The 27,948-nt window shown below is 31.8% G+C and overlaps 1 protein-coding gene across 8 annotated transcripts in view; it reads left to right on the top strand.

The window, feature by feature from the left end:
- The first annotated feature begins 3,138 nt into the window (after positions 1–3,138).
- The window catches only part of mask (multiple ankyrin repeats single KH domain), a 169,109-nt gene continuing 144,299 nt past the window's right edge, over positions 3,139–27,948 (top strand). For 4 of the 8 annotated variants that reach the window (XM_085819884.1, XM_085819879.1, XM_085819881.1 and 1 more), the window contains exons 1-4: positions 3,139–3,486; positions 14,088–14,298; positions 21,754–21,795; positions 26,257–26,380. In XM_085819884.1, coding sequence (XP_085676010.1) covers positions 3,292–3,486; positions 14,088–14,298; positions 21,754–21,795; positions 26,257–26,380 — 572 coding nt within the window. In that variant the 5' untranslated portion in view covers positions 3,139–3,291. Of the gene's footprint in view, positions 3,487–14,087; positions 14,299–21,753; positions 21,796–26,138; positions 26,209–26,256; positions 26,381–27,948 lie in introns of all 8 variants that reach the window. The other 4 variants (XM_085819886.1, XM_085819880.1, XM_085819883.1 and 1 more) reach the window with 3 other exon arrangements.

The following is a 27,948-nucleotide window of genomic DNA, read 5'->3' as shown; positions in this document are numbered from 1 at the left end:
GAGTCGGGACAGCAAGGTCAGAGCGCAAGAATACCACCCATTACAGAAGAATTACGTGAGCAAGATCAAGAAAGGTTAGAGTGGGGAAGACTGAGAAATTTCTTGTGGTTGCATTAAAAATTTGCTGTGACTTGTATATGACATCTGTACGACATTCACATCTAACATCACCATGTGAAACTTCTGCAACGTTGTACTGTGGTCACAAATGTAATGTGAAGAAATGTAACATTGAGATGTCACTGCAACGTTATGGCAACTAAGAGTGCTATATGTGTTTACGAGGATCGCGTCAGCAAGGAGTCACAGGAAGGAATGAACTAGCCCTTCACTTTAACCCTGGAATAAATTAATTTGTAGAAATTCCGCTTCATATTCTTTATTTCACAATGTCTAACTGTAGAACTTAAGCAAAGAGTGTCAAAGATCGCGAATTCTAGAAATAGGCTGCTATACAACATGTAAGTTTAGTGTATCCTTTAGTTTTGTGTGTTCTTATCCACGATTTCCTGAACTAAGTGCTCCTCGAAAAATAATATTGAATATACTGATCACATATGAACTTCTGTAACGGCTAATCATATGCAATGTTTATGAAACATTTCCTTGGGATATGAATATTATTAAAAAATTTTTGCAAGCATAAAACTGTTATAAACGCCAATTCAGGGAAGAAAGTAGAACTCTGTAAAGATAAAACAAATAATTTTCACTTACCTTGGGTGCCACTTCGCGCAAAACGCCAAGTATTGAGGCGATATCTAATTAGGGATAAGAATGGCAAACCTGACACTAAATACAGCTTCATGAAAAAAACGACTATTAAATTAAAAGAAATATAGGTATAAAAACTGAAAAATAAAAAAAGCACAAAATAGATTTTTTATTATATTAATTTCAGATTACACAGGTGGCATAAAGGAGTTGACTTCCTTTAATATTGTCAAAAACATTTACGTTTTCTTATGCACTCCAAGCAGCATGAAATATAAATAGTAACAAGCAGCCCTGAGAAAGTTTATTTCGCTATTTTCCAGTGTCAAATCGCCTTCTTTTCTTAAAAAAATCTGCATTTAACAAATAATAACTGAAAATTATTGAACGTAAATTCTTAGACTGATGTTTATTCTTTCCACTTGTTCTCAATGGTGTTAATGAGAACTCAGGACGTGTAGTTTATCACACTTGGGCCTTCCAGCCCCATTGTGAAAGTCTCCTGTTGACTGAAAAGTATGATAACATGGGTACAAACGCCGAAAGAATAGAATTCTGAAATAATAAAATGGTGGCAAAACGCTGTAGGTAAAAGAATTCATTTTGGCAAGGGTAAAACATTCAATAAACGCCCATATAGGGAAGAAACGTAAGCTTTACGTTTCTTCCCTTAATTGAGCTTTTTAAAAGCTTAGTGTTCTGACTCATTTGAAAAACTTTCAAAATTTAAAGAAACTACGGATATTGTTCGGAGAACAGTCTTGACTCCAAAAACGGGAGAAACAGCTTATTATGGTAGAGCAGGGTATGGTTGTCATCCTTACTTCCTCTAGGGAGACAGCCGTAATACTTTTCCCTTGCTAAGGGATTATCTGTATAGCAAATCGGGGTAGTAAGTATTCGGAAAATATCGTGTTTACTATTTGCTTATCAAAGTGACAGTGAAAGAGTGTTAAATTAAAAATAGAACATAATTGAACAAAATACAATTCGATGTATAATTATTGATAATTTATGTAAAAAATATGTGTCCTACACCTGTCCTAAAGTTAATCCGAGAAACAATCCAAGTCAATCTAAGAGGAGCTAATATAAATAATGGTGTAATTTTTATCATAAAAATTTGATATTTATAAGTTAATCGATAACTTTATATATATTTTTTTAATTTGAACATAAGACAAATTAGCAGCTGAACACTCAGCTTGCAAATTTTATAGCTAGAAGGGACGGCTATAATTAAATTATTTAAGCTAACTATTCAGTAATATCTGCTACAACTGCAGTTATAAATGTATTCGAAACATATTCTTTATTTTATAGAGTACTTCCAAAATGCACTATTCTGCATATAATATTGCTTTTTTGCGATTTAAAAACTTTACAAATTCTTTCTTACCCCATATCGAACATAGTTGAAAGTTTCGAAATATTTCAGAAAGTAACTTATTTGAGGTATAGTAATTTTTTTTTAATTTAAATTTTGAAGCCTCAAGCCTCAAAGCTGTATAACTGAATGGTAATTTTGTATCAAAAGGTCTCAAGTGGTGAACAAATACATAACACAAGATATAAATATACATAAATAAAAAAAAAAAAATACCGAATAACATGACAAAGTAAATATAAAATTCAGACTTCCATGACTATATTTGGATTGAGAATGGACACTGGCCTATTTTTATTAATATCATTCTTATAATCGTAATTTTATAATTACGATTGTGAGTTTAGAATTTATAATTACGATTATAAGAACGAATACGTAAACGAATATGAAACTGTCTAGTCAGATGGTAGTAAAAATTTCTCAGTAGAATTATGCCTAGTTCCGTATGAATTGCATTGTTTCTAATATAGTACGGTGCGTTTGTAATTTGCCTCAGAACAACATTCTGGGCAGTTTGCAGTGTTTTACCTAAAGTTTTACACGAATGCGCCCAGACTGGACAAGCGTAACAGAGCATGCGACACAAAATGGATTTATAAATGAGTAACTTATTATCTATAGATAGAACGCTTTAACAAAAGATCGTTAATTTTCTTTTGTAGAATATTTTGAATTTATCATAATTCACTAAGAATTTATTAGATAGATTTAATTTTTTTAACATATATATTGAAAAATTCCTGAAAATCCTCCTTTGGCATTTAAAAAGAATTATATAACTTTTTCATTCATTCTTTCCTTGATCACTCTCATATCAATTTTTAATTTGCCTCAAAAGTGTTTTCTCATGAGAAGAAAATCACACATTTTATCCATTTCGAAAGTAAATCAAGGATTTTTGTGGTTTTTATTGAGTTTTACTCTGTTATAGATGTCTCAATAAGTTTCTGTTTGAAATAAAGTTTATTAATTGAAATTTGAGGGTTGACGAATTCCTCGGGAAACGATAGTAGGACCGCATAAATTCACATCCGGGACACTTGGTGAGGTACTTCAGTTATGGCGGCGATGTATTGGTAATAAGTATTATAAAACTTTTCCTCGAAATAAGCCATCGTATTGTTTTCTATTATATTATAACTTTTACACATGTGCTAGTATTAAATGCCCGCAAATAACCAAGAAACATGCAGAATGTAGCTCACGCTTCGAATTGTGATAGTCCTAGAGATAGTGAAATAAACGAGGTTGGTAAAGACCATTCAGGCTCCTCGTCACCTCTAAGTGGAAATATAAGTGTAGAAAGGGGACCAAGCGTCGCATCTTTACAAGCTCATTTCATGGCTGAATTATCTGAAAGTGACGATGATGATGTTTCGGAGGTATGTGTATTTTATATTAATTTTTTTTGCTTCACTGGTTTTTATTACGTATCAAATGTTTGTAGGCCTAGGCTGTTTACCCCCTCCCTTCATGCAATCAAACAAGACAGCATTTTCATAATTGCTCTAGCATTATAAACGCAGTCAGTTTTGTGTGTATGGAATAAAATTTATTATAGATATTCTGGAATCAGAATAAGCTACTGAGCATTATTTCGCGAATATGTTTGGGGTATTTAAATCGAGTTGTATGTTTCATTGTTGAGGTCAACAATGTAATGGTTTCTCTCGTTGTGTTCAAACATTGCATTTATTTCGTTTCTTCTGATAGAATAATTCGTTTCGAAATATTCTTAGTCTGAATAAACGAAAAAAAAAAAAAGTGATATAATATTGCGTATTTTATGCATTTTTTAAAAATAATATAAAAATAGTTGAATGTGAATTAAATAACGAATAATGGGAACCGATTATGATGCGATCGGTATTCTGCGTTTATTGTAGGTGGAATGCTTTTTACCATTAGTGTGAAAGTATGTGTAAGTTCTATATTAGGTAATTTAAAAGAAATCTTGAACTTTCATTCTTCTCTGTCATTTGTTTATCTTTTTGTTAAGTATACATTTTTATTAATTTATTGTATTCATCTAAGTATTAAAATAAAATATCCAGGCATTGTTTATTATATAACCAGTTTTTCCTAGAGTTAGTTTTCTAATGATGGTGTTTAATCTCCACTATTTAATCCTCACTCAGTCATACTTCCTATGGCACATCTTTGAAAAATGTAATCATTAATGAATGTCATAGTTGTTCAATGCATTTGATCTAGTAATAAATTATTTGAAATGTAATAATGGTAATATATAAACCTTCATTGCACTTTGTCAAGAACCTTAAATTCTGTGATTTGTTACGTATATAAATGTTGACCTCTTTTTCTGTGTGTTCAAGACCTTTAATATTAACAAATTTCTAATTTTTTCTAGCTTTTTAAGTCACTGATGCTTGTATACATTTCCATACTGTTATTTTCTAATCTAAACATCATTAATGTTATATAGTAATAGATTGAAAAGATGGAGGCTTTATTAAGTTTCTTTTTTGAATTAGATAAACTAACTTTTTTTTGTTCAGTGTCTTAAAAAAAGTTAACTTACCAGTGCTTTGATGTATTACTTTTTAATAATGCTAATAAAATAATGTAATAATTTTACATAAAAAAGAAAAAATAATAATGTAGAGTTGAAATATAGTTTAATGTATGTTTCAATAGATGTTTATGTAATATTTTATGTAAGATGTTATATCTAAAGATTTTGTGTCTTAATTTTTATACTTTTTTTTTTTTTTTCTGTTTAGTGTTTAACCTATTTATTTTTCTGTCAGACTTTTAAATAAAATTATGTTTTTTTTTTTTTTTTTTTTTTTTTAGTTTTCTCTTAGCTTTTGCTGTGCAACAGTGTTTATTTGTATTTAATTTATGCTAATATTTACATCTTTATGATAATATCTTTTATTTCTTTCTGATTGATGCAGTGTTGAGCAAATTGCTATCTTTTATGCATTCATGTTGATTTTAATGTCCGTTTTTCATAATGATAAAATGCCTAATCGATTTTTTAATTTTTGAAAATTTCATCTATTCATAACTTTTTACAGTGGTAAGTGGGTATGGTGTAAATTTCGAGTGGAACTACTATCATATACGGATGGCATTGGCAAAACTTTCTTGCCAAACATTTTTGGCAAAGAAACTCCACGATTTTACTTATCTGAATTTTTTGTTAACATTTCAGACTTAAAGCCTAAAATGTGTAAAAAAACACAGTTTTCACATGTGCAAAAACCACATTTTTGCACACGATTACGCTAAAAATCTGAAATAAAAACAAAAAATTTAGATAAGTAAAAGCGTGAAGTTTCTCACAAAAAATTGACACAAATTTAAATTAAAATAACAACAATAAGTTCCAGACAATTTCAACACGAATAAATTTAGAAATTAAAAAAAAGTAACAATACCAAATTAAGGCATAGCAGCCATTAAAACTATAAAAAATTCACTTACCATTTAAAATAGTTCCAGAAAAGCAAAATATTAATTTCAAACAAAAACTTGTAAGAACAGATTACATATATAATCCAGTATACTTTCATTAATAAAATTGTGCCAATCACAAAAGCATGCGAACCAAAATGCCACAACTTGGCTATGTCACATCTTTCTAAGATTCAAAATTTCAAACATTACAATAAAAATTTTTTCTAAAGTCAACTTACTGTAAGAAAACCAGGATCCAAACCTCAAAATTCGTTGACAAACACATTCTTTACTTTCAGCAATTATTCTGCAAATCCATCAAAAACACAGTTTTTTCTTCCGAATCTTCATATCAGACCAGCACTCTCACGTCAAGTTCGGCTTCAAAAAATCCTGTATCCCATAAAAACTGCAAAAATACACTTGTGTCAGCATGAAGACAAACATGAACAAATGCTTTATTAATAACTCCAACAACATATCTTGTCGAACAAAATCTAGCTTGAATACTTTCTAAAACATGTGGCTGATATATCTCCACAACTTCCTTCATGGAACTATATGCCATTATTCAATATATAACCGAACAACCACCACGATGAAATAAAACCACGTTCCTCACAAAACTTTCCACATAAAAAGGGTTGCCATGCAAACAAAGTCTCAAATAAACCATCCAACATGAAATATCGCCACATTTGGCGACCACATGTATCCCGGGCCATATATGACATTTGTACCTTTCGAGTTTCCACATTTTGTGCTTGTGTATATGTTTTTGTTATACTTTGCTTTATTGTTGTTTATCTTGATTTCTATGTAAAATAATAGGAAACGAGATTAGGTCTTGCTGTTTTCAAATATAAGAAGGTTCACTTAATAAGTAATTGGTAATAAAAAAAAATAACCAATTGGCTATATTTATTATCGCAAATCTAGAGGATTTCACATGCAAGACATTTTTATACTTTTCTATTAAGCCCGGGCCGAAAGATCACAAAAAAGTATTAATGAGATGATGCACTCACTATACAGTACAAAGTTTTTAATCTGGACTAGTCAGGACTTCGGCGATTCCGGATTAGGGTTTTTTCCGGATTATGGATCACCAATTTAAATCTGGTAAGATGGCATGCAGAAATTATAAAATTAAAAATATGAAACCGTAATTTATGAAATAAAGAGCAGTTATGATCTAAAGGGCATCAAAATTTACAAAAAAAAAAGAAGCTTAATATTTATTTGTTTACTTTATTAAATATTTCTTTCAACGCATGCAGCATAAAGAATACATTACGCATAGTCGAAATCAGAAAATTGCAACCAGAAAACTATTTGATGTGTATTCGTGATATTTATAATGACGAGGAATTTTATTCAAATCATATCAAAGACGGAGTACATCGAGATGAAATACTACATTTAGTAACGAATTATAAGCCGAATAAAATGAAAACATCTACTCTGAAGATGAGGATAGTGCTGACAGATGAACTTCCAGTTCATTGCGCGCCACGACGTCCCCCCCCCCACAGAGCAGCGTGAAATTGATAAACAAATTTCGAAATGGTTAGAGAAACAAAGAATATGCCTTTATCCATTTTTTTCAGCAATTGCACTTTTTGTATGATGGACATCGAAACATGCTTTCGTTTTGTAGATCCTTTGGCAGCTCCAGAATCGCAAACTCTTTTTGACATAATCGAAAGTTCAAGCTTACTTTGTATAAAATTGCTCTAACAGTCTGCAAAACCTAATAAGCCAGATCCAATTAGAAGATTAAGGAACAACACAATCTGCAACATTAACTGAAATAGATAATTAGATAATTTTAGCCTAACTTATACCGTCCGTTGCACATTAAATGTGCATGCCTAAACGTATTATGCGCATGCGCAGAAAGTTTGTAGCTTTGAAGCCCCGGATTATAGATCATTCCGGATTAAAGACTTTGTACTGTATCACCAGAACATATTTACATGGTGGCCCAGGTATGCATGTAACATCTCCCCAAAATAGCTTTTCCCAGATATTTTATGAGGAAACAGAAGAATGGAAAAAAAAAGTAGGTGGCACTGGATGTTTCGATGAAATATATTTAAAAATACCGAAACAAACATTTCTGTCCACAAGTCACCAAGGCAAATGTTCTCCAAAGTTGGGAACGAGTTTGTGACTTTAGTCGGTTGCTTATAATGAGAAAGTACCAGTTTTGTATTCTGTTGAAGCTTTCTCATTTAAGCAGAGTATTATTAACTTTCTAAGCAGCCAAACCGTATGTGTATTGAAAGCAGGCAGACATCTATCTTGAAATATATCTAGAGAATTAATAACATACATATTAGAAGAAAAAACGTCAAGGTAAAAATTAGGAGTGTTTTTTTGGAATTATGATCCAAGGAAATGTGTCTCTCTCGCTCTTTTGAGGAAAATTTAGGAGAATGGGGCCAAACCTTTGGCTTCTTGGAGACTTTAATCTTAAATATGTTTTCCACACCAAAGAAACTCTTGGATTGTCCATCTTTTAATGAAAAACTAAACTGTATGGCTGGACAGTTTGGTACCCAACTGTAAATTTATTGAAAACAAACAACATTTTCCAGCATCTATTAGCATTTTAAGTTATTGCAATACATTTGACTGGAGACAGAAGAGAAACACGCCTCAAATAAATCTTAAAAGTGAAGCTGTGTTAGGTGTAAGTTTTTCAATTTTGCGGATTTCTTTGCTGTTGGTGAAGAGGAACATTGTCACCCTTGAAATCGGTAAGAGTTTCTATGCTAAAAATCTACACCTAACACAGATTATTGCATAACTTTTAACATTTGACTGAATTCAAATGAAACCACACGGGACCCTAATTCTGAAGAAAAGAGAGACTAATGTAAGTCAGAGTATGATTATGATATTCAATGCTTGTATCTTTTATGTAATAAACAGACAAAAAGAATAACAGGCTTGCATATTAGACTAATAAAGGGCTCATGCAAGTCGGTAAAGCTTACTCAGCGTGACTGTTATTTTTGTTTTGTGCATTAAATAAATGAATAAATAAAAAGGGGCAAGGGGACATTTTTGTTAATTTTTTTCCCTCTCTCTATTATTGATCTATACCAGCACATCTCCGCAGAAATTTTTCATACCTCTGACCAAAAACTGTTTATTGATTGTAACCGACTTCTTACATTTAAGCATAATTTAGTGTTTTTGAAAAACACTATGAAGTGGGAAACATTAAAATGTAAAATATGAAATCAAGAGATTAAATTATTATAATTTAAGGTTTAATTGTAGTTTTCAGTAAATTATTAACTGAAAATTTTGCTCATTTAGTTAATCTGTGAATAATAAAAGTAAATAAAATTATTAGTTATAAATTATGTAAAACTTTTTTTTGATAAAATCATGTGTTTGTTATAAGTGACATTCTGATTGCTGATTTAACTAAACTGACAGTTATCCAAAATGCAACGCCATGAAAGAAGCATTCATGAAACTTGCATCATGTGTATACTGCAATAGAGTATGCAAATGATTACGATTTCAGCACATGTGCACATCATGGGTAACTGCAGTGCTCCTTTCAGTTGTGTATAAAGGGAGGAAAGATTGCTGTTTTGAATAATGTGAATTGTACTCTTGTGAATTTTTTTTTGTTTGTGCCGCTTCAATATGCCTCCTGAAAAAGAAAGCATCATTCAAGCATGTTTCTGAGTGCATATTCAAGCATGTAGTAATTAATTTATTCACTTCCTTACCTCAAAGAAGGCTGTATTTCAAATCAGTTAATGCTGATATGTGTAATTTCTGAAATAAATTTATGTTTGATATCTCTTGTCCTTTGTGTTTCATTTTACTTGGCCACCTGTGTATTTTCCTAGTATTAATTCATTTAAAATATTGGTTTTCATTTTCTTTTCTGTGGAGCGAAGTTTACTATATTCCATTTTCATTTATTACATTTTGTTAATTAGTTATAGACTTAAATTCAGTAGAGCCCACCAGAGCCTGGCTCTGGTTGAGTAAAATCATAATCCCAGCCAAAACCTCAAATGAGATTAGCTTTAGTATTTTGATTTGTTATGTAATTGATTTTTTATTCAATTAATATATTAGTTTCTATTTGTCTCAGTACTTCCTGATTATGCTCATCTCTCTTCCTGAAAAATTGGTAGACTAATTTTTCACCAAGCTACGAGGTAAAAGACAACAGTTGTTTTCAAAAACAGTACTGCACTGATTATTATGTGAAACATCAAGATGAGCGTTATGCACAATTTGGCACTACACATGCTCTCATTTTCCTCATGTAAAGAGCAATCTATTTTCAATTGAAAAAAAAAAAAAAAAAAAAAAAAAAAATGGAGCATTGTGCAGAAATTTTGATCCTTAAAATTAGATTATTTAATAACTACAGCTTCCTGCAATTTGAAGTTTTTGCACTCTGTATTGTTAAACAAAACACCATATTTCTTGCTATGCTTTGATCAGCTGGCCAATTCCATAGGCCTATTATGATTCTTTGTGAGAAGAAAAATGAGCTCAAATGTTGCAAAAACAAAAACTAAGCAGAAAGAAAAATGACCATTGAATTTGAAGATAGAAATCAGGTATCATCTGCTTCTCGGGCATGCATGCTTGTTATACTTTTGGACGATGTTGCTATGTTAGTTACATGGTGCATTGCTTCGTGAATACTTTTAAGGATGGTTGTGAATAATCAGAATGAAACTTTTATTCTCTACATTTTATTTAATTTTTTTATACTTTTCATGAAAGCCTTCCATAGGGCATTTGCTTTTCTAATTTTAGAAGTGAAGTCTACCCCCCCCCCCTTTTTTTTTTTTTTTTTTGCTTTCCCAGTGGCAAACACTAGCCATTATAAGCGTTGGCCACTACTAAAGCTATATTTGGGCATATATGCTCTGTCAGCACAATAAGCCAACACTACACAGTCAGTCCAGCCTTGGAACCAGGCCTAAGAGTTCAACCCTTGTCATCACATCTTGGAGAGGATTGATGTCATTGCCATATGGCGTCAAAATTTGCCACCTGCCAGTCACACTGGCTGCCCGTCGCATAAGGACATTACCCAGCAAACCCTTGCGCCACTCCCCAGGAAGCTACCTGGGACACTACTTAGGGCTACTATAACCTTAAGCTCTAGGACCTGCCAGACCGCATGCTGACCGATAAGCCATTTTTTTCAGGGGCTTTTAGAACCACCAGGTTCATTATTTGTATACCTCCATTACCAAGACCTCCTAGGTACAGATTCTAGCCAGTAGCTTCGCATATTTCTCTATGTCAACCCCCAGGGGAATGAAGCTCTAAGGCTGGAAGAGGTGGTCACTTTTTTATGGAGGCCCTTGATAGATGGGCCGCTGTTCATCCTTATGAAGGGACAGAGCTCCCGAGACACATTTCAGGATGTTTTGTCTGATCTTCGGAGACTAACCAAGCGGGTACATGATTTATACAAAGCATGAGTTGCAGCAACAAAATTCATGAAGGACAGACTAATGAATTCAGGAAGGGAAGACTTATGAAGGAACAATTTGCATCCATACCTTCTTCAGGATTCAAACCTGGGCTCTTCGACGCAGGAGTAAGAGTTACTAACCATATTTCTGTCTGGGTGGCAGTCCTGGTTGTATATACAGATGTTATTTAGATCTCCTTAAAAATGTTTACTTTGTTGAGAATTTAGCAAATTTGCTATTAAAATATCTGAGTACATCTTCTAGCTATTGTAAATTTTAACAATTATAATGTAATCCTCAGAAGGGCCATGTAAGTTTGATGTCAAGATTTAAATTTAAAGGCCTGGCATAATTAAAATTTAACCCTTAGGAAGCCAAACTCTTTGCTAGGCTGTACCACTAGAATACTCTTAATGCCTGAAATTTTGTCAGATTATTGCAGTTCCTTACCCTCCTTCCATCAATGTGGTGAATTCTTGACAGAGGAACCTCTCTTAATCCCTAAGCATATATTTAGGGAAGTAACTTTTTTTCCCCTTTGTCAGACCACTAAAGAAAGTGGTATAAAGATGATCTGTGAAATTTTTTTCTGCAGTTACAAGAATTTCGTGTTACTCCTGCTTATATATTTAATTTATTATATGCTATTTTACTGCCATATATGGCTATCATCTTAACTGCATAAATTGAAATGTTATTGTGACTGTTAATTTTATTTCTGTAATGGCAAACTGCATTTTATGATAAGCATCTTTGATTAGTTACAGTTTTGTAGTTTTAAATATTTTGTTTTTAAATATTTGTATTTTGTCAAACTTACTTGTACATATCCAGTAATACCATCTGAAGACTTTGATTTTAGCATTTTGGCTACTCTGGAAACTGTTACAGGTTTTTTTATTTCTTTCCTGTTCTTGCCTATGTTTCAAGGAAGTTGCACATCTGATTTGTGTGTGTGTTAGGGGAGGGGGGTGAATAGTTCTTTCCCGTAGCACGTTTTTGGGATGACAGTTGTTGGACTCATTTATTTTTCACCACATATTTGCTAGATTACCCCCCCCCCCCCAAAAAAAAAAAAAAAAAAAAAAAAAAACTAAAGCTATACATTATTTCTAATTAAGTGGTTATTTTTCCCATAAAATGTGATTATCAGATGATCTTTGCTTAAAATCAAAAGTTCCATTTAACAGTTTGCTGACATTTGAAAGTATATTTCATTTCTAAAAGGTGCCAATCCAATGTTGGTGACAGACTGATACTCAAGTCCTGGAAATTATTACAGCCATTAATCTAATAAGCAGCCAATAAACTACTACTGCTGCTGAATGTATTCATGGATATTTTGCAGATCATTTGAGAAATTGTACTGCATTTTATTCTAGTGTGCTATTATTTATTGTACTATTTTTATTAAAGTACTGAGCTAGTTGCATAATGTTAGGAAAAAATATTAGGATTTGCAATCAAAATTCTAAACTTTTTCTGCTAATGTTATAATTTGGCATTGCCTAACTCATTGCTTATAATTAGCATTAGAAGATTTTGTAAAAAAATAATGAAATTAATTATGTTGAAGTATTTCTTGATTAATTGCAAGCTTTTTGTCATGAATCCTCTCAGAATTAGCAAGAATTAAATGAGATTAGCAAAGATCTCGGTGCCCAAATATTAAAAATCAGTTATATGTTTTGACCACAATGGGTAGAGCATGTAGTTATTAAACAGTGTTTGCAATGTGAAGGAAATATGCTGCTTTATGCAATCATGTTGTGTCAAACAATACATGTAAGGGCTTTTTAAATTAAGGTTCTAAATTCGAAATTTTTAAAAGATCTGATGATTAATAAATATCCTATAGAAATTATATATGATATTTTGTGATTTTAAAAACTTTTAATGATTTATTTAATTTTAAAATGTTTTATCATTTAAGTGCAATAATTTGTATTTTCTGTTTTTGCAAAAGTAAAACATTTCATTAGCATGTGATATTTTGTTTTTACAGAATTAAGTGTTTGTCCTTTGTTATAATTTTCATAACTCGCCAATGGCAATTACCTATTTCAAGGAACACTAATTTATGCTATGCAGTTTATTCTTGGCAAAAACAAGAAATCCAGATTATTTAGTTTTTAAAGCATTTATTTACTGCTGTTGTTAATAAGAAATACATTTTTTAATAATTGTAAAATAATTCATTTAAAAATTTTTTTAACATAACTTTTCTTTTTTGTCTCTCTATGTAAAAGCACATGAAAAATAAAAATTGTCGATGTTTTTCTTTCTGTAATTGTGTTTAGAAAATGTATCACTGGTACATATCGGAATCTTAAATCTGAAAAATCATTATTTTCGTATTTTAACTATTTGATGCTTTTTGGAAAAATTTGATTTACATCTTTTACATAGTAATTTTTTTATATTTATCTTAGAGAATTTGTACATTTATCTCTTTTTATAAGTGCAAAATAGGCGTAGGGAAACAGCTAGTGAAAATCCAAGAAAATGGATATTCATAATTTTTGATGAGTTGTTGATTAATTAATTATATGATAATCCACAACTCATCAAAAATATAATAATCAAATTTTAACTAATTTTAAATAATTTTGATGTAAATAAGCAAATTTTTTATTAATTGATATTTTAATTAATAAAAAAATTTTATATTTAAGAATTTCTTTATTGAAATCTGTATTATTAAATATATATGTCATGGCTGATTTATTACTAATTATGCGAAATCTGAGTGTTACTAATCTTCAAAATTAATCTTGATATTTACATGCTTCATCACTATTAGTAAGATTATGTAAAACCTCATTTTTGAATGGGAAATATTTTACTGCCTCAGCAGATTCCCAGTTTCCAATTTGCCATGTGTATCTTGATGTTTTGGTACATTTTTATAGGTTTTTTTTTAAATCTTCTAAATTGAACATTTTTATTGTATTCATTTATGTTTATATTGTATGTTTGTTATTATAAACTAGTAAAATTTATCAGTACTAAATTTTTTTATTTGTTAACAACTTGTCTATTATCATGTATTTTAAAATTAAATCCTTTTTCAGGTTGAATCATTCATTTTAGAGCAAGGTGAATGTGAAGAAGATAGAGCTTCCTCTAAATTTCTATTAAATACATCAGAACTGTTGAATCCTTCTGAAATGGGATTTGATGTACGAACACAATGCCAACTTGAAGCTCTGCTCGAAGCAAGTGGACAGTTCTTTGAAAATAGCCAGTTAGAGACTGGTTATGCCACAAATATCCGATATCCTGGTATGTGTATATATATTTTTTCTATCTAGAAGTTCATGAAAAGATTTCAGTCCTGAAAAAAATATTTCTGACTAATTATATATGTTTTATACATTTAATAGCTGAAACAATATGACCATCTATTTTAACCTTGTTGCTCCACCTTTAACTTGCATATTTTTTAAGCTTCTGTAACTTTTCAGGCAAAACATATCAAATGATGAAGCAAATGTCTATCAATTCATGTAAATCTCATGGCAAAGAGTCACGAGCTTGGAGGAGCCACCCCATGATAATCCTGCTGGTGATGTGTTGTTTTGAAATTTTGGGAATTGGCAGTTAGATAAATTCTGAAACCAAATGAATATAGTCTTGGTCTTGTAGCAGAGAGGTTGTCTTGATGGAACAGCCCATTTCCAGTTGGGAAAACACACACCATAAATGGATATAATGCAGTGACATTCATGTAATCCATAGCTTTCATAGTCTAAGACAACTAACTAACATATTGATCATGTAAATGTCCCTCACAAGATAAGTGAGCCACCAACTGTCCAAGTTATACATACTGTGCATTTTTCCAGCAACTGTTCCCCAGTGAACCAATACATTTTCTGACACATAATGCAAGAATATTTAGAGCCTACTAGCGACTGATTATTGCGCCCAGTTGTTTCAAAAGCAATTCCAAAAGGTAAGGTATTTTGAATTGACTTTTCCAAAGAAGTGAGCAGTATGGTATTTTGGAACTCACTACTTTGGGACCATATACTTTAATACGAAAGCTGCCAGAATTCAAAATTTGTTATATTGAGGGCCCATTGGAGGTTCATGTGTTGTCACAAGTTGAGCTTTCGAAAATTCTCTGATTTTCTTTTTGCCATGAAATTGCCAAAGAAGTACATTCATTATATTGTGTAGTTTCAAATTTGATATCAGATTCCTCAGGCTTCATCAACTAAGGTTAGAGGTTCAAATCTAATGGAAAGAACTTTAGCTTCTTAGTCGTTAACTGCCTGTCCAACGGCTGTTCTAAGCAATTTAAGTTTCCTTTTGTATTTCAGCCATATTTTAACCTATGTACAAATTTCCAAAAATGCAGTCAATATCAAATTAAGGTCAGAATGCAAAACCTTTCAGTAAATGCCAATTTGTTTGAAATTGCATGCAACACAGTTTACTTTATCAATGTAAGTTCACATTTTAATTCAACATGGTCAACGATTCAGTGTTTCTCAGTAATAAAATAAACCTAAGTTTGATTTTCCAGTTACTTCAAAATTATTACTAGTTTTGATTCAGTAATATTCTAAAATCAATTCTTCAAGCTTGATGGCCCGTCAGGGAGGAAATTTTGAAAACTAACTAAATTTCTGGTCAATCTTTTTATCAAAATTCTAAATTAAGAAAAAATATTTAACTTATCATTTTTTCTCCAAAGGTTCTAATCCAGGGTAGGCTTGCCTAGACCCGTTCTTGAAATTTAAATTCCAAGAAAACCTTACTTCAAATAAATCTAGCTTGTCAAACGTGAATAACACAGTTTCAAAATGGATGATTAAAAAACATTGCTGATGTCTTACATCTTTTCTGAAACATGAATTCTTGTTGCTAATTTTAATGATGTATAATTTAATTATAGCATTAAAAAATAACATTTCTAACCACATGTCATTTGGTGAAACAGAATTGTCTTTTTTTGGCGGGGGAGGAAGGGATACCATTTTCAATAATGGCTGCAAGCGAGATTTTGTGATTTTCTTTTTTATTAGATGAGTAAAGCCTTTTATGGCTTGCTATATTCTAATAATCAATTTCTAAAAAAAATAATATTAAAATATTGTAACTTCGCATGTGTGACTTTTTGCAGTAGGGTTGCTTAATATTTTTTTATTGCTTAATTCCTGGCTCCTGAAGTTCTGACATCTCTTAATATTCTGTGAACTGTTATGCTAGTGGTCTCTCCAAAAGAGCTCTTCCTAAGGGGAACTCGACTACGATTGACGGACTTTGGAAAGTATTGAAAGAAGATTAGAAATGTATTCCTGTGGAAATTTTACAAAAAGCTTTTTTTATCAGAAATGTATTCCTGTGGAAATTTTACAGAAAGCTTTTTTATCATGGAAGTCAATATGCAGACTTATAGTCTAGAAGAAGCTATGAGATCAAACATTTAAAAAAATACTATTTACATTTTAAACCTTAATTAAGCATACATTTTAAACTTGAATTAAGCATTCTAAAAATGTATAAACACCCTCTGCGTATGCAGGATTCATATGGTCCTTAAAAGTCCTTAGGGCTTCTGGAATCAATTTTTGGTCCTTAAAAGTCTTTTTCAGCCAAAATCAGCAGACGGTTTGGATTATGGACGTCAAATTAAAGACTTTTGACTGTATAATTAATTAAAAACGTCTCCCTTTTAATTTTTTCATGGTAAGAATTTTTCCCATGTATTTATTTGTCTCAGAATATTCAGAATATGTATCAGTTTTCTCTATAAAATTAATTTTACACTTTTTCCACTAATTTTTTTTTTTTTTTTTTTTTTTTGTCAAAATATTTGTAGCCCTTTTTCTCTTGTAGAATTGGTAGGGTGAATTTTTCTTTAGGATTTTTACGCATTGCAACTTGGAAAGTTTAGAAGGATTTGAAAGCAAGATTTACAGACTCTCAATTCTGGGAGGCTCAAAAAATTGACAAAATGAAAATTTCTTCGTTGTATTAACACATAATGGATGTATTTTACAGAAAGTTTGTGATGCTTTTCTTACATTTTGGGGAATCTTTGGAAGGACAATGAAAACATATTGCTTGAATGTTGTTGAAAACATCTGCCCTGAAGATAAGGATAGTGCTGACAGATCAACTTCCAGTTCATTGCGCGCTGTGACGCCCCCCGCGCTAAAATTGCTCTTACAGTCTGCACAAAATAATAAGACGAATCCAATTCGAAGATTAAGGAACAACGCAATCATCAACATTAACTGAAATAGATAATTAGATAATTTTAGCTTATACCGTCCGTTATACATTAAACGCGCACGCGAAAACGTATTCTGCGCTTGCGCAGACGCATATGCGTAGTCGTAAATGTCTTGCGCGCACGCGTAAAACGCCTATGCGCATGCGTCAACACGGCGCATGCGCAGAAAGATTTTAGCTTTGAGGTCCGGATTATAGATCATTCCGGATTATGGGTATCCAAATTAACGACTTTTGACTGTAGATGCAACTGTGAAAAATATCAAAAATATTTCTAATCTTTTCGCAAAGACAGGCATTTATAAAAAGAATTTTTCTATTAATAAAGGAATGTAAAACTGACAATTTAAAAGATTCATCTTATATGTCTCAATGGTTCATACACAGGGTTGACACAAGGCATTTTCCCACCTGATGCACAATCCCCGCAAATTCTAAATTATTCTCCCACTGGCTGTCCTAAATTCTAAAAGTTTTGCTATTTCTAGATTTTGTTGCTTGGTGTGTCACTAAATTCTAAAAATTCTGCCTCATCGGCCCTGAAACCAGCCTTACTGTACATCATTTCATATTTATCAGCTTTTTCTTTACATCCTAAATGCATTTGGCTTTTTAGAATAACAGAAATCTGTAATTAATTTCAAAAATTCTAAAGTGAAGAGGAAATGAATTGAAGAAAGAAACTGAATGCATAAAGAGGAGGAAAATTATTCTTCGATGATATGTACAGTTATTATTATGCAAATTAACCAGTTGTTTATAATTTTAGCCTTTACTGTAAGTTCCCCTTTACATTTCCTCACCATAATGCAAATCAGATAAGTTTTTAAACTGAGGTTTTGGGACTGAAAGATGGTGTTTTTGCCATCCACCTGGATGGGTCATTAGTTTCTGCCAGCTCTGATGATTTGTAATTATTCATTTTTGCGTAATTGCTGCTAACACTTGAATTTGTTAAGATGACAGAGTTACTGAGACAGCTTAGATTGAAATTAAATTGTGTAGTCTTTGACTACTTGTCCACATTTTTTAATTTAACTGTTTCTGTTTAATTGCATCACCACAAGCTATAGTTAATTTTGTCAACATAGGAACGTGCCTGTATGTTCTGACTGCTTTTTAAATAAAAAGTTTATTTAAACCTTTATGTGACTTTGTAGTTACTTTCAGATGTAGCGATAATTTGCTTCATGTCTATAAGAGGTTTTTGACTATTTAACTTTTACCAGACCAAGTAAAACCTAGTTATGTACACAGTTAAGAGACTGGCAAATTACGAGATAAAGCATACAGAAACTAGTGAGAACATTGGTTTGTGTATTGAAACAGATTTTTAATTGTTAGGAAGGATGTTTAAAGAAAAGAAAATTGATATAAATTAAACCATAATGTCCGGCAAGGCTTCCAATTAAAAAGACGCATAAATATTTTGTTATGTTTTGTTGCTCCAAAACATAAATGTTTTATAGCTTTTAACGTGGAATTACCCTAATACCGTTTAAGAATCAATGTTATGACATTGATTTAAAACTGACAATTTAAAATTACATGCATTTTAAACTGCCAATTTTTATTAGATTGTAATTTTAATATTTCTTTTTCAACAAATGTTTAAAAAAAATTTAATAGTGGTCATGTAAATCTGTAACGATTAAGGGTATTTAACTAATTTAGTTATTTGTAACTGACTGCTCACTTTTAAAAGTTATCTCTGCATATTAAAGAAAGTTATTGCCTTTCAATCATCCTTACTGTGGTAACAAGATACAGCACAAAAATGTAAAAATTAATGTAAAATATATTCTTTGCATCTAGTGAGTAATAAAAAACAACTTATCACCTGTGGTGCATTAGTGGCTTACTGGAACCTTAAGATATATTAACTAATAAATTACATTGCCAGAAACTCTACAAGAAGCTATACCACTAACTGTGTCAGACAGATGGAGCACAACTAACTTTTAAAACTTGCCAACCTCAAAACTACATCAGGCTTTCAGGTTTGTTCTGATCAACAGATCTCTCAGCAGCACTGGCAACAGCCAATCTTCTGTTACGAATCATGCTGATTCTGATTTTATGCTATTTGACATAAAATCTACCTGCTATTTACTAAACCTCCAGACATGCAAAATGAGACATAAAAGAAAAAATCAAAATAAACATAAAGCTTATAAGGTATTTTCCCTGCCTTCTTGGCATGCCTTCGTGGTGTGGTGGTCTGCACTCTAGGCGCATATTCCAGAGGTCAGCAATTTGATTCCCGACAAAGGCGTTGCATATTTTTCATCTCTTCTGCCTTGAAATAACCTAATGTCTCTACAGTGGTGTTCGAATTAAAAGGGGTGATGGATGATGATTCTCCTCACCCGAAATTTGGCGATTTGGTTTCCTAAAACCCCAGTCGCCCTTTAAAAAATAAGAGAGTGTATAAGGCATTTTCCATGCCTTCTTGGCATGCCTTCGTGGTGTGGTGGTCTGCATGCTGGGCGCATATTCTAGAGGTTCGCATTTCGATTCCCGTCGAAGGTATTGCTAATTTTTCATCTTGCGTGCTTAAAAAAAAAAACTTAATGTCTTTACAAGCTAACTGTTGATAAAACATAAATAAAATGTCCCTAATCTTCTTTCAAATTATCTTCAAACTATGCCCAACATTTATGTACATGTAAAATATTTAATGCTTCCTGATAAATTTTATAAAGCATATTTTATTCTCAAATTTGTTTTATAGTTATGTTTATTAAATTATGTCTATTTTATTCTTAGAGGGTTATTACAAAAGTGGAGTTCAGACATAAGTTGATTGAATTTTAATTGAATTCATTCAGCTCCCGTTTGCTGATAGGTACTTAATTTTTTTATTAATGGTCCTTAAAAGTACTAATTTCCGTGTGCAGAAATGTGTACGAATCCTGGTATATGTCAAATATTAAATTTGGGATTTGAATTTTGTACATAACTGCTTTAATTCTTGACCTTATGTTAGCTAAAATGGTATGCTGAAGAACAAATGTCGAAGATATTGAAGCAGCAAGATGAAGTGTTGTATAATATTGTAATTATACATAATTATTTATCTCATGTCGATTCTTGTTGCTTCAGTACCTGCAACTAACTTATCTGATACTTTGTTTATCATTTAAATTTCATGCTGAACAGATTTTGTTTGTGGTAATTTAAATATATATATATAATAAAAACAAACTTAGAAGTCATGTTTAGCAGCAATTTTGATGGTGTAGAAGTGTTGATCCATAATGGTAGGAAATTGGAGGCAAACGCAGATTAAATCTTCTTTTGTTATTTCAGCAAACATGTTGTGGCCACAATGAAGTTAGCCCATTAAATATATATAGAGAGAGCACATTAAATATATATATATTGTATTTCCAACCATTTGGTTTTAAAATTTTGCAGGCAAGTTAATTTTAATTTCCTAGTTTGATCTTTATAAGCTTAGGTTAGGTTATGTAATTATGGCAAAGCCTCGAGGGCTATCTGCCTAAGAGGAAGGATGCCTTTGTGGAGGACTTTCTAAGGGAAACTGGCTCGTATACACGTTACACATGGGGAAAACCACAAAAACACCCATGCAGCCAGCCCGTTCGCGGGATTCGAACCTCGGACCGAACTACCAGTGTTCAGCGACTTTACCGCTCAGCCGCTCGTGGGCTTGATCTTTATAAATTTCTAATTAGAGGATATATCTTTAAAAGTATAAGTTTATATAAAGTGAGCATCCTGTTTAGTTGTGTTCTTAGTGAGCAGTTTTAATTTTAAAGATTATTTGCTATTTTTTGTTTAACAGGACTCTTGGCTTAAATGAACTAATGTCTTTATTTTGATCGAGTGTTATTTTGCGACTTAGATTTGGATATAGCAAAAAGTTTGATGCTTACTTGGAAGTAAGATGAAACATTCTATCTTAATTTAGTTGTTGTTAATTGATGGTAGAATGATTTATTCCCCTTGATAAGTTGATTAATCTGCAATCAATGAGAATAGCTGCTTTTTAAAATTTTTACATTTTATTTTATTTTGGTATTTTTGCGATTAGAGATTTTTTCTTTGTAGATTTTTATATTTTTAAAGCAAAGGAGGTCTAGAAAATACTAATTTCAAAAACAAATTGAAATTCTGACTAAAAATTATTTTTCTTTTCCTAATTTATGGTTTTAAATTGAATTTCTGGTCCTTGGAGATGGTATATGAAAAGTTTTCTTATTATAAATATAAATTATTATGAATTATTGGCATATATATATATATATATATATATTAGTTTTTTTAATAGTGTACTCATGATTTTCTAAGCTGTTGACTTATTATAGTGAACTTCAGATTTTTTACACTTTTAGGAACTGCAAAAGTAGTTAAATAGTAATGCACTAAAAATATAATTTTTATATGTGTGCTAATTCATAAAGTAGTCTACTGCATTGTATGATATTATAATTATACATTATTAATCACTGTTTCTTTTTCTAGATTCAGCTGAAAATTATAAACTTTCAGTTGTGGAGGCTGAATGTAAGAATTTTTCTTTTCATTTTGTAATCAGTTACATCTATACTAATTGTGCAAGATATACAGTGTATATGAATACTTATTTTAATTAATATAAGGGTTATAAGTTAATATATATCTTTTTTAGTACTGTATCCTATACTTAGAGAAGTTGTTTTGGTAATGAAATAGTACATGATCCTTGGACTTAGCTTTTAGTTATTTAGTTATTTCTTAGATGTCACTCAAAGTGCTATTTTTAAATATGACAATAAATATAAGTAATGATGAATACATAAACAAAAATGGTTTCGTTAACCTAAATTTTTTGTTTTATTAAATTTAAATTCCTTGTAATTTTACAAAGTAAAAGCAGAAGTGTCACTTAACCCATTTTCTCGGGATGGTTGGGAGTCGAAAGGTATTGACACACAGGCCAGGGATTTTGTATCCGCTAAGCGTAACTTTAGGGGAAAGAATATCAAAACAGAGTTTATGTCCTAACTTCATAATTTTTGGTATTTTTTTGAGGTTATTACTTAAGCTGAAAATATTTTAAAAAATGCCTTTGAGAAGTAATTTTCAGAAGCGTTATTTAAATTATTCCAAAGCTTTTATTGATAAATAAATTAATAAACTTTTAAATTAATAAAAATAATACAGGAAAGACCGTTTACAAGAAAAAGTAAAAATCTTTCATGTGAAGTGGAAGATGGACACTCAGTGAGCTCAGTCTGTGTGACAAATGTCCATATGAGAATCACTAGAAATATCACACTCATTGAGCCTAACTGGTTCATTTACTGTGCGAGTATATCCTTTGTCTAGCACACGAAATATAAGTGATGAAAGCAATGCAAAGCACAAAAGAACCTCGCACAGTAATCTTCAAAGACCCTACATGTTAGCAAAAAATGAATAAAAAAAAGATTCGAAGGGATATCAAAACGCAAATATTTATATCATGTGGGAATTAAGAGACCAGTTCTGTTTGTCTACATTACACTTCTTCTCTGAAACACCTGACACCAACATTGCACAGAATGTCATCAAATTGAAAATCAGGATCCTTAAACTATATTTAGTTCAAAAGTAATGGAAACAGGCAACCACCTAGTGGTCTTTAAATCCAGGACAGTGGCACAAATGTGTGATAACCAGGAAATGAGTGCATTTCTTGCTGGTATGTCAGCGCGAAAGGGTCAAAAGGGCTGTTTTCATGGGTCATTCAGTCATAAACATTACGAATATCTCGCGGAATGGACAAAAATAGTTACTTTTATTAATGGATTTCAATCATGCTTCTGCAAAATTACATGAAATCATATGTGATGAGGTACTCTATGAATTTTGTAGAATCATTACCTTCAAATGCATGCATAATTCAGTAATAAAAGCTTCATAAAATAAAAGTATTGGCTTCCATATTCGGATATACATGAAAATGACGAAAAAAAGAAATGATTGAAAAATCAGCCAATTTTAGTGGCACCATCTAAAATAGTAAATAATTAACTAAAAGTAGCAGATCATATACTGCATCATAACCCTTGTTTTATAAAACTTTTAGCCAATTATTAGAATAGTAGTAATAGAATTTTGTCTTAGTTTGAAATTGTATATTAATTTTGGGTATATGGAAAGTTTTAGGTAGTAACACTAAATAGTAAGCTAATTTTAATTCGGGAATACTGTATCTGTAAATTGGTTAATAAAATTTTACATTAACTTTCATCTGGAACAAAATGTCATTGATATTTATTTCTTGAAACAAACTAAAGTTTTGAGAGAAGTGAACTTAACTCTTTGGGCAACAGGAATCTTTGAGTGGTTATTTCATTTTTAATTTTTGTATAAGAGTTTTTGAAACAGTGAATTAGGAAAAAAAATCTGCTGCTAAGGAAAGGTTCAAGTTAACATCTTTTATAATGCAACAGCATATTTTAATATTTATTTATTTTTTAAAATTAAGCATATTTAAATCTTTGATTATTATTGACATTGCTATGTAAGAATTCTGATATGCATTTTGAAGGTATCTCGCATGAGTACCTCTTTTACTGTGCCAGATTGTTGTAATGATAGTGTAAACAACCCCCTCCCCCCAAAAAAGTAAAGTAAAACTGTAAAGTTTAATAGAAAGTTAAACAGCAAGGGGTAAAGAAAAATGAAAGTGGTAATGAAAAGGTTAATTTACTAGGATAAGCTGAAACCAGAAAAAAAAATGACCATATGGACAATTAAGGCAAGTATTATTATAATGTATAAGTGGCATGGTGAATAAATCAGTCCAAGATTACTTCTTAAACCTCGTTATCAGTTGTAAAGTAAAGTGGTCTATCAGGAGCATTTTTAATAGACTAAAATATTGTAGATCCAAGGAGGCATATTTTTGTTGTAAACAGGGTGCAGAATGCGTGATCATTTGGTTGAATTAGGATATGTTATAGGGAAGAAATGCGGCATATCAGTATCACACAAGAGAATTATTAGTTTTTTAATCTGTTTTGCAGTACCAAAGATCATAAAACTGACAGTATGTAATTAAATATTAATATATTTTACATCAGAATTACATTAAAAATAGTTCAGTAGCCTGAATCTTGCATTATGAAATTAATTATGCTTAATTTAAAGTTCTTTTGTGCAGACTGGTGCAGAATGGTGTTTTTGCACAAGAATCTCCCAGTTTTTTTATTTCAAGATTAGTAGCTATGGGGTAGAATGTTGTGCCAGTCAAATGGAAACTGAAAAGAAATACAGCAGACATTGCTTACTATTTAAGTTCAATACAAGCACAACAATGCCCTTGGTATGCCGCAATATTAGGCAAGTATATAGTGAGGATGCAATTGATGAAAGCATGCCTTCGATGGTTTCGAAAATTCAGGAACAGTGGCAGAAGCTGTCAAGATCAACCATGGTCTTGGTGTCCATCAGCATTTTCATTATGGACTGAGCCATAACAATTAGTCCAAATCCATCTGTAGAGAAATTAGTGGAAACCTTTCAGGTGCACAGAAGGTGTGTGAAGGTGCACAGAAGGTGTGTGCACCTGGAAGAAACACAGAAGTGTTGTGCACCTGGAAGGTTTCCAGGTTTACAGAAGTTTGTGCTGCTGGTTTTACCACAGAGTTTGGTTGTTAGACTCCATGTCAGCTGAGTGCAGCTTATCAAGAGTGCCAAAGCATAACATATTTCTTGTTTTCTGATACAAAAGTTACTACATCTTGATACGGATTGCCATACAACATGAAAAGTACATTATATATTGTAGTATGAAGTGTGGCGTTTCTGAACTGCCTCCATCACTGCCCAAACAAGAACTTCATCACAAGAAGGTGTTGTGGAGTGTGTGGCGGGTTATGAAAGGCATAATTCATCAGGAGGTCCTGGAACCGAATCAAACCATTAATGCAACCTTCTGCTGTCAACAGCTGGGCAGACTGCAAGAATCATTACAGTTGAAGCAACTGAGTCTTGTCTGTTGCCAAGGGTTTATCATCCAACATGATAACCATCATGTTTATCATCCCAATATACACTGCTCTGATGATACACGTCAGAAGGACTTTGGTTGGTAGTTTTAATCCCACCCACTATACTCCCATACATTTGCCTGCACAGATATCCATTGCTTTTGTGCTTTTGCAAAATTCTTTCACTGGGTAAGCCTTTGATGTGAAAGCTCTGAAAATTGCCTTGCCTTAGTTCTTCAACTCCAAACTTGCTGCGTTTTATCGGTGTAATATTCATCTTCTAGTGGAGAGATGACAAGACTTCATTCATTATGATGGTGATATACACAATCCTAGATGAGTTCTAGTTTATGTTGTTTGCACTTCAATATGTACATCAATAGCAGGTAGATTTTTTGGGTATACTTTGAATATTTATGTGCAAGCATTCCATATTTAATGTAAATAATTGGGGAAAGAAAGGGGTAAATGTAAGCAAGAGCCAGAAAGTATAATTTACTAATCTGCGCAATCCAAAGTCCTGAAGTTTGCAAATAATTAAAATTCGATTATAATTGATGCATCTTGTAATCAAAGGAATAAAGTAAGTTTAAGTAGACATTTGTTATGCAAAATTATTTTGATATTTTATTTAAATTTTTATTTGTAAAAAGCAAAAAAGAAAAAAATATTTCTGTACAGAACTGAGTTATTTTTAAAAAAAAACCGCAAATCCTTTTGCTGCATTCGAAATTTTATTTTTGCAGCATTCATAGGAATTACGAAATCTGGTGGTAATAATAGGAAAATTCTGAGATTAACTGTGTGTAACGAATTTTCAAATTATGCAAAATAATATTATAGAAATTTTACTGTTGTAAAACATGTATTTTCTTTTCCTAAGCACAGGTGATGGTCTGTGTGAAAAAAAATTCGAAAAATGTGCCGAGAGGCTGTATTGGGAAAAGTTACATCAAAGGTACTTTATCAAATTAATTAATTACTTTAAACTAAGCTTCTGTTTCAGGTATAGAGATGTTTGCATTTACTGATGGCATGTATTCAAATCAGGAAGTATTGAAGACGATCTCTTCATCTGTAAATTGTGCTTTAGATGAAGCTGTAGCTGTCCTTAGCCGCATGAGGCCATGGTAGGTTGCATTCGTTAATACACGTGTGCATATGCCAGGTTCCCAGCAGAGGTGAAACATATTGTGTTTTTCATTCCCTGCAGATGACATAGCATGCTCTGCTGCAGTTTTGGTTTATCCATTATAAATATGCTGTGTATAAACTATATAGGTTTCTAGAATTTATTCTTGTAACATAATTCATCTAAAAATAAAAGTTTATTCATTATTGTTCTAGAGTCATACAGTTTTGCCCCCATATCTGCTGATTTAGTATTCTACAATTTGTGATAGATGAAAAATATTTTTTTAAATTATTTTTTAATTTAGAGATGTAAGCTTTGATAGCAGCTTTAATGCAGTGAACAGCAGTACACTGCAGTAATAAAATTCAGCAGCCTTAATGAAAATAACTATGCATGCACAATTCAGACTAGTGCTTCAGTTTTTATGCACTGCTTTGAGGAAAAATAAAGATTTTTACTGCTCTGCCAATTCTTGAAAACTGTTTCTGTACTATATATTGTAATTAATTGTGTCATTCCATCCTTTTTAATTAATTTTCCTGCAAGAAAATGAAAAAAGGAAAATTAAATGGTGTGTACCATTTCTAAAGCGAGAGGTAAATGAAAAACTTATAGGATTTCAGAAGTGTATGTGTACTTTGTTTTTCTAAACCTAGAAGTGTATTCCAGGGAAATGGGCTGGTTTCATGAGCCTTTTTTTGTCATATGCATTGCCATATTCAAATAAACCAAACCTACTCTGTTTCTTATTTTGAATGTCTACCTAAAAATTTCGTGTTAAGCTATGTGATTTAAATTTATTGAGTTGATATCAATAAAGGCCTGTAATAATGAATTTAAAAAGTAACTGCAGAACGAGAAAATGATAGATCTTTTCATAACTAGTACCTGGATGTCGCAGAAAGGCATAAAAGTTGCATAGCATTATCATTAATATAATGTGCTTTCTTGAGAGAAAGAATGACCAGTATTCCAGGGTTTATTAATGCAAAGCTTCTGACAGTAATTCTCAGTAAACAGCTTATACAAATTCCAGGAATTGAATCTTCGAAATTCTTTGTCAACTGTTGCTGAGGATTGAATCTCGATGAGACTGTCACCTTTCCTTTTCCTTGTTTGTCTTCATGAGAGAGGAAGATTAGCAAGAAGTGCAAGGTAGTGTTTTTGGCATGAGCCTTGAGCAGCATATAGCTGACAGACAGTACAGTTTTTCTCAGTTCCACCCCAACTTTGAAGGAGAGAACCCCTAGAAACAGGTGTGAGGGTCTCCTACCCCTCTTCCTATACCACTAAACCACTTGAGAGGAATTTCAGCTTGCCTTATATTTTGAATGCACTCATGCTGCATAGACTGTATTCATTCACAAACATCCATGCCTTCTCCGGAATTTGAAGCCATGCTCTTTGATAAACCAGCCAGCCATCTGGATGGCAGAAATACATGGATGAATAGGGTAGTATGGGTACAGAAATTTTTGTTTGTTTTTCAAGAACCACCCCAAAATCATCCTATTCACATGTGAGGAGTAGTCTTAAATATTAATGCAGCAATATGCAGTAAAC

The sequence above is a fragment of the Stegodyphus dumicola genome, chromosome 7 (assembly GCF_044657685.1).
Source record: "Stegodyphus dumicola isolate Sdum_Otavi_A_Nest chromosome 7, ASM4465768v1".
In the NCBI taxonomy this organism is placed as follows: Eukaryota; Metazoa; Arthropoda; class Arachnida; order Araneae; family Eresidae; genus Stegodyphus; species Stegodyphus dumicola.
The sequence above is the reverse complement of the archived record's forward strand: the minus strand, read 5'-3'. Positions and strand labels throughout refer to the sequence as shown.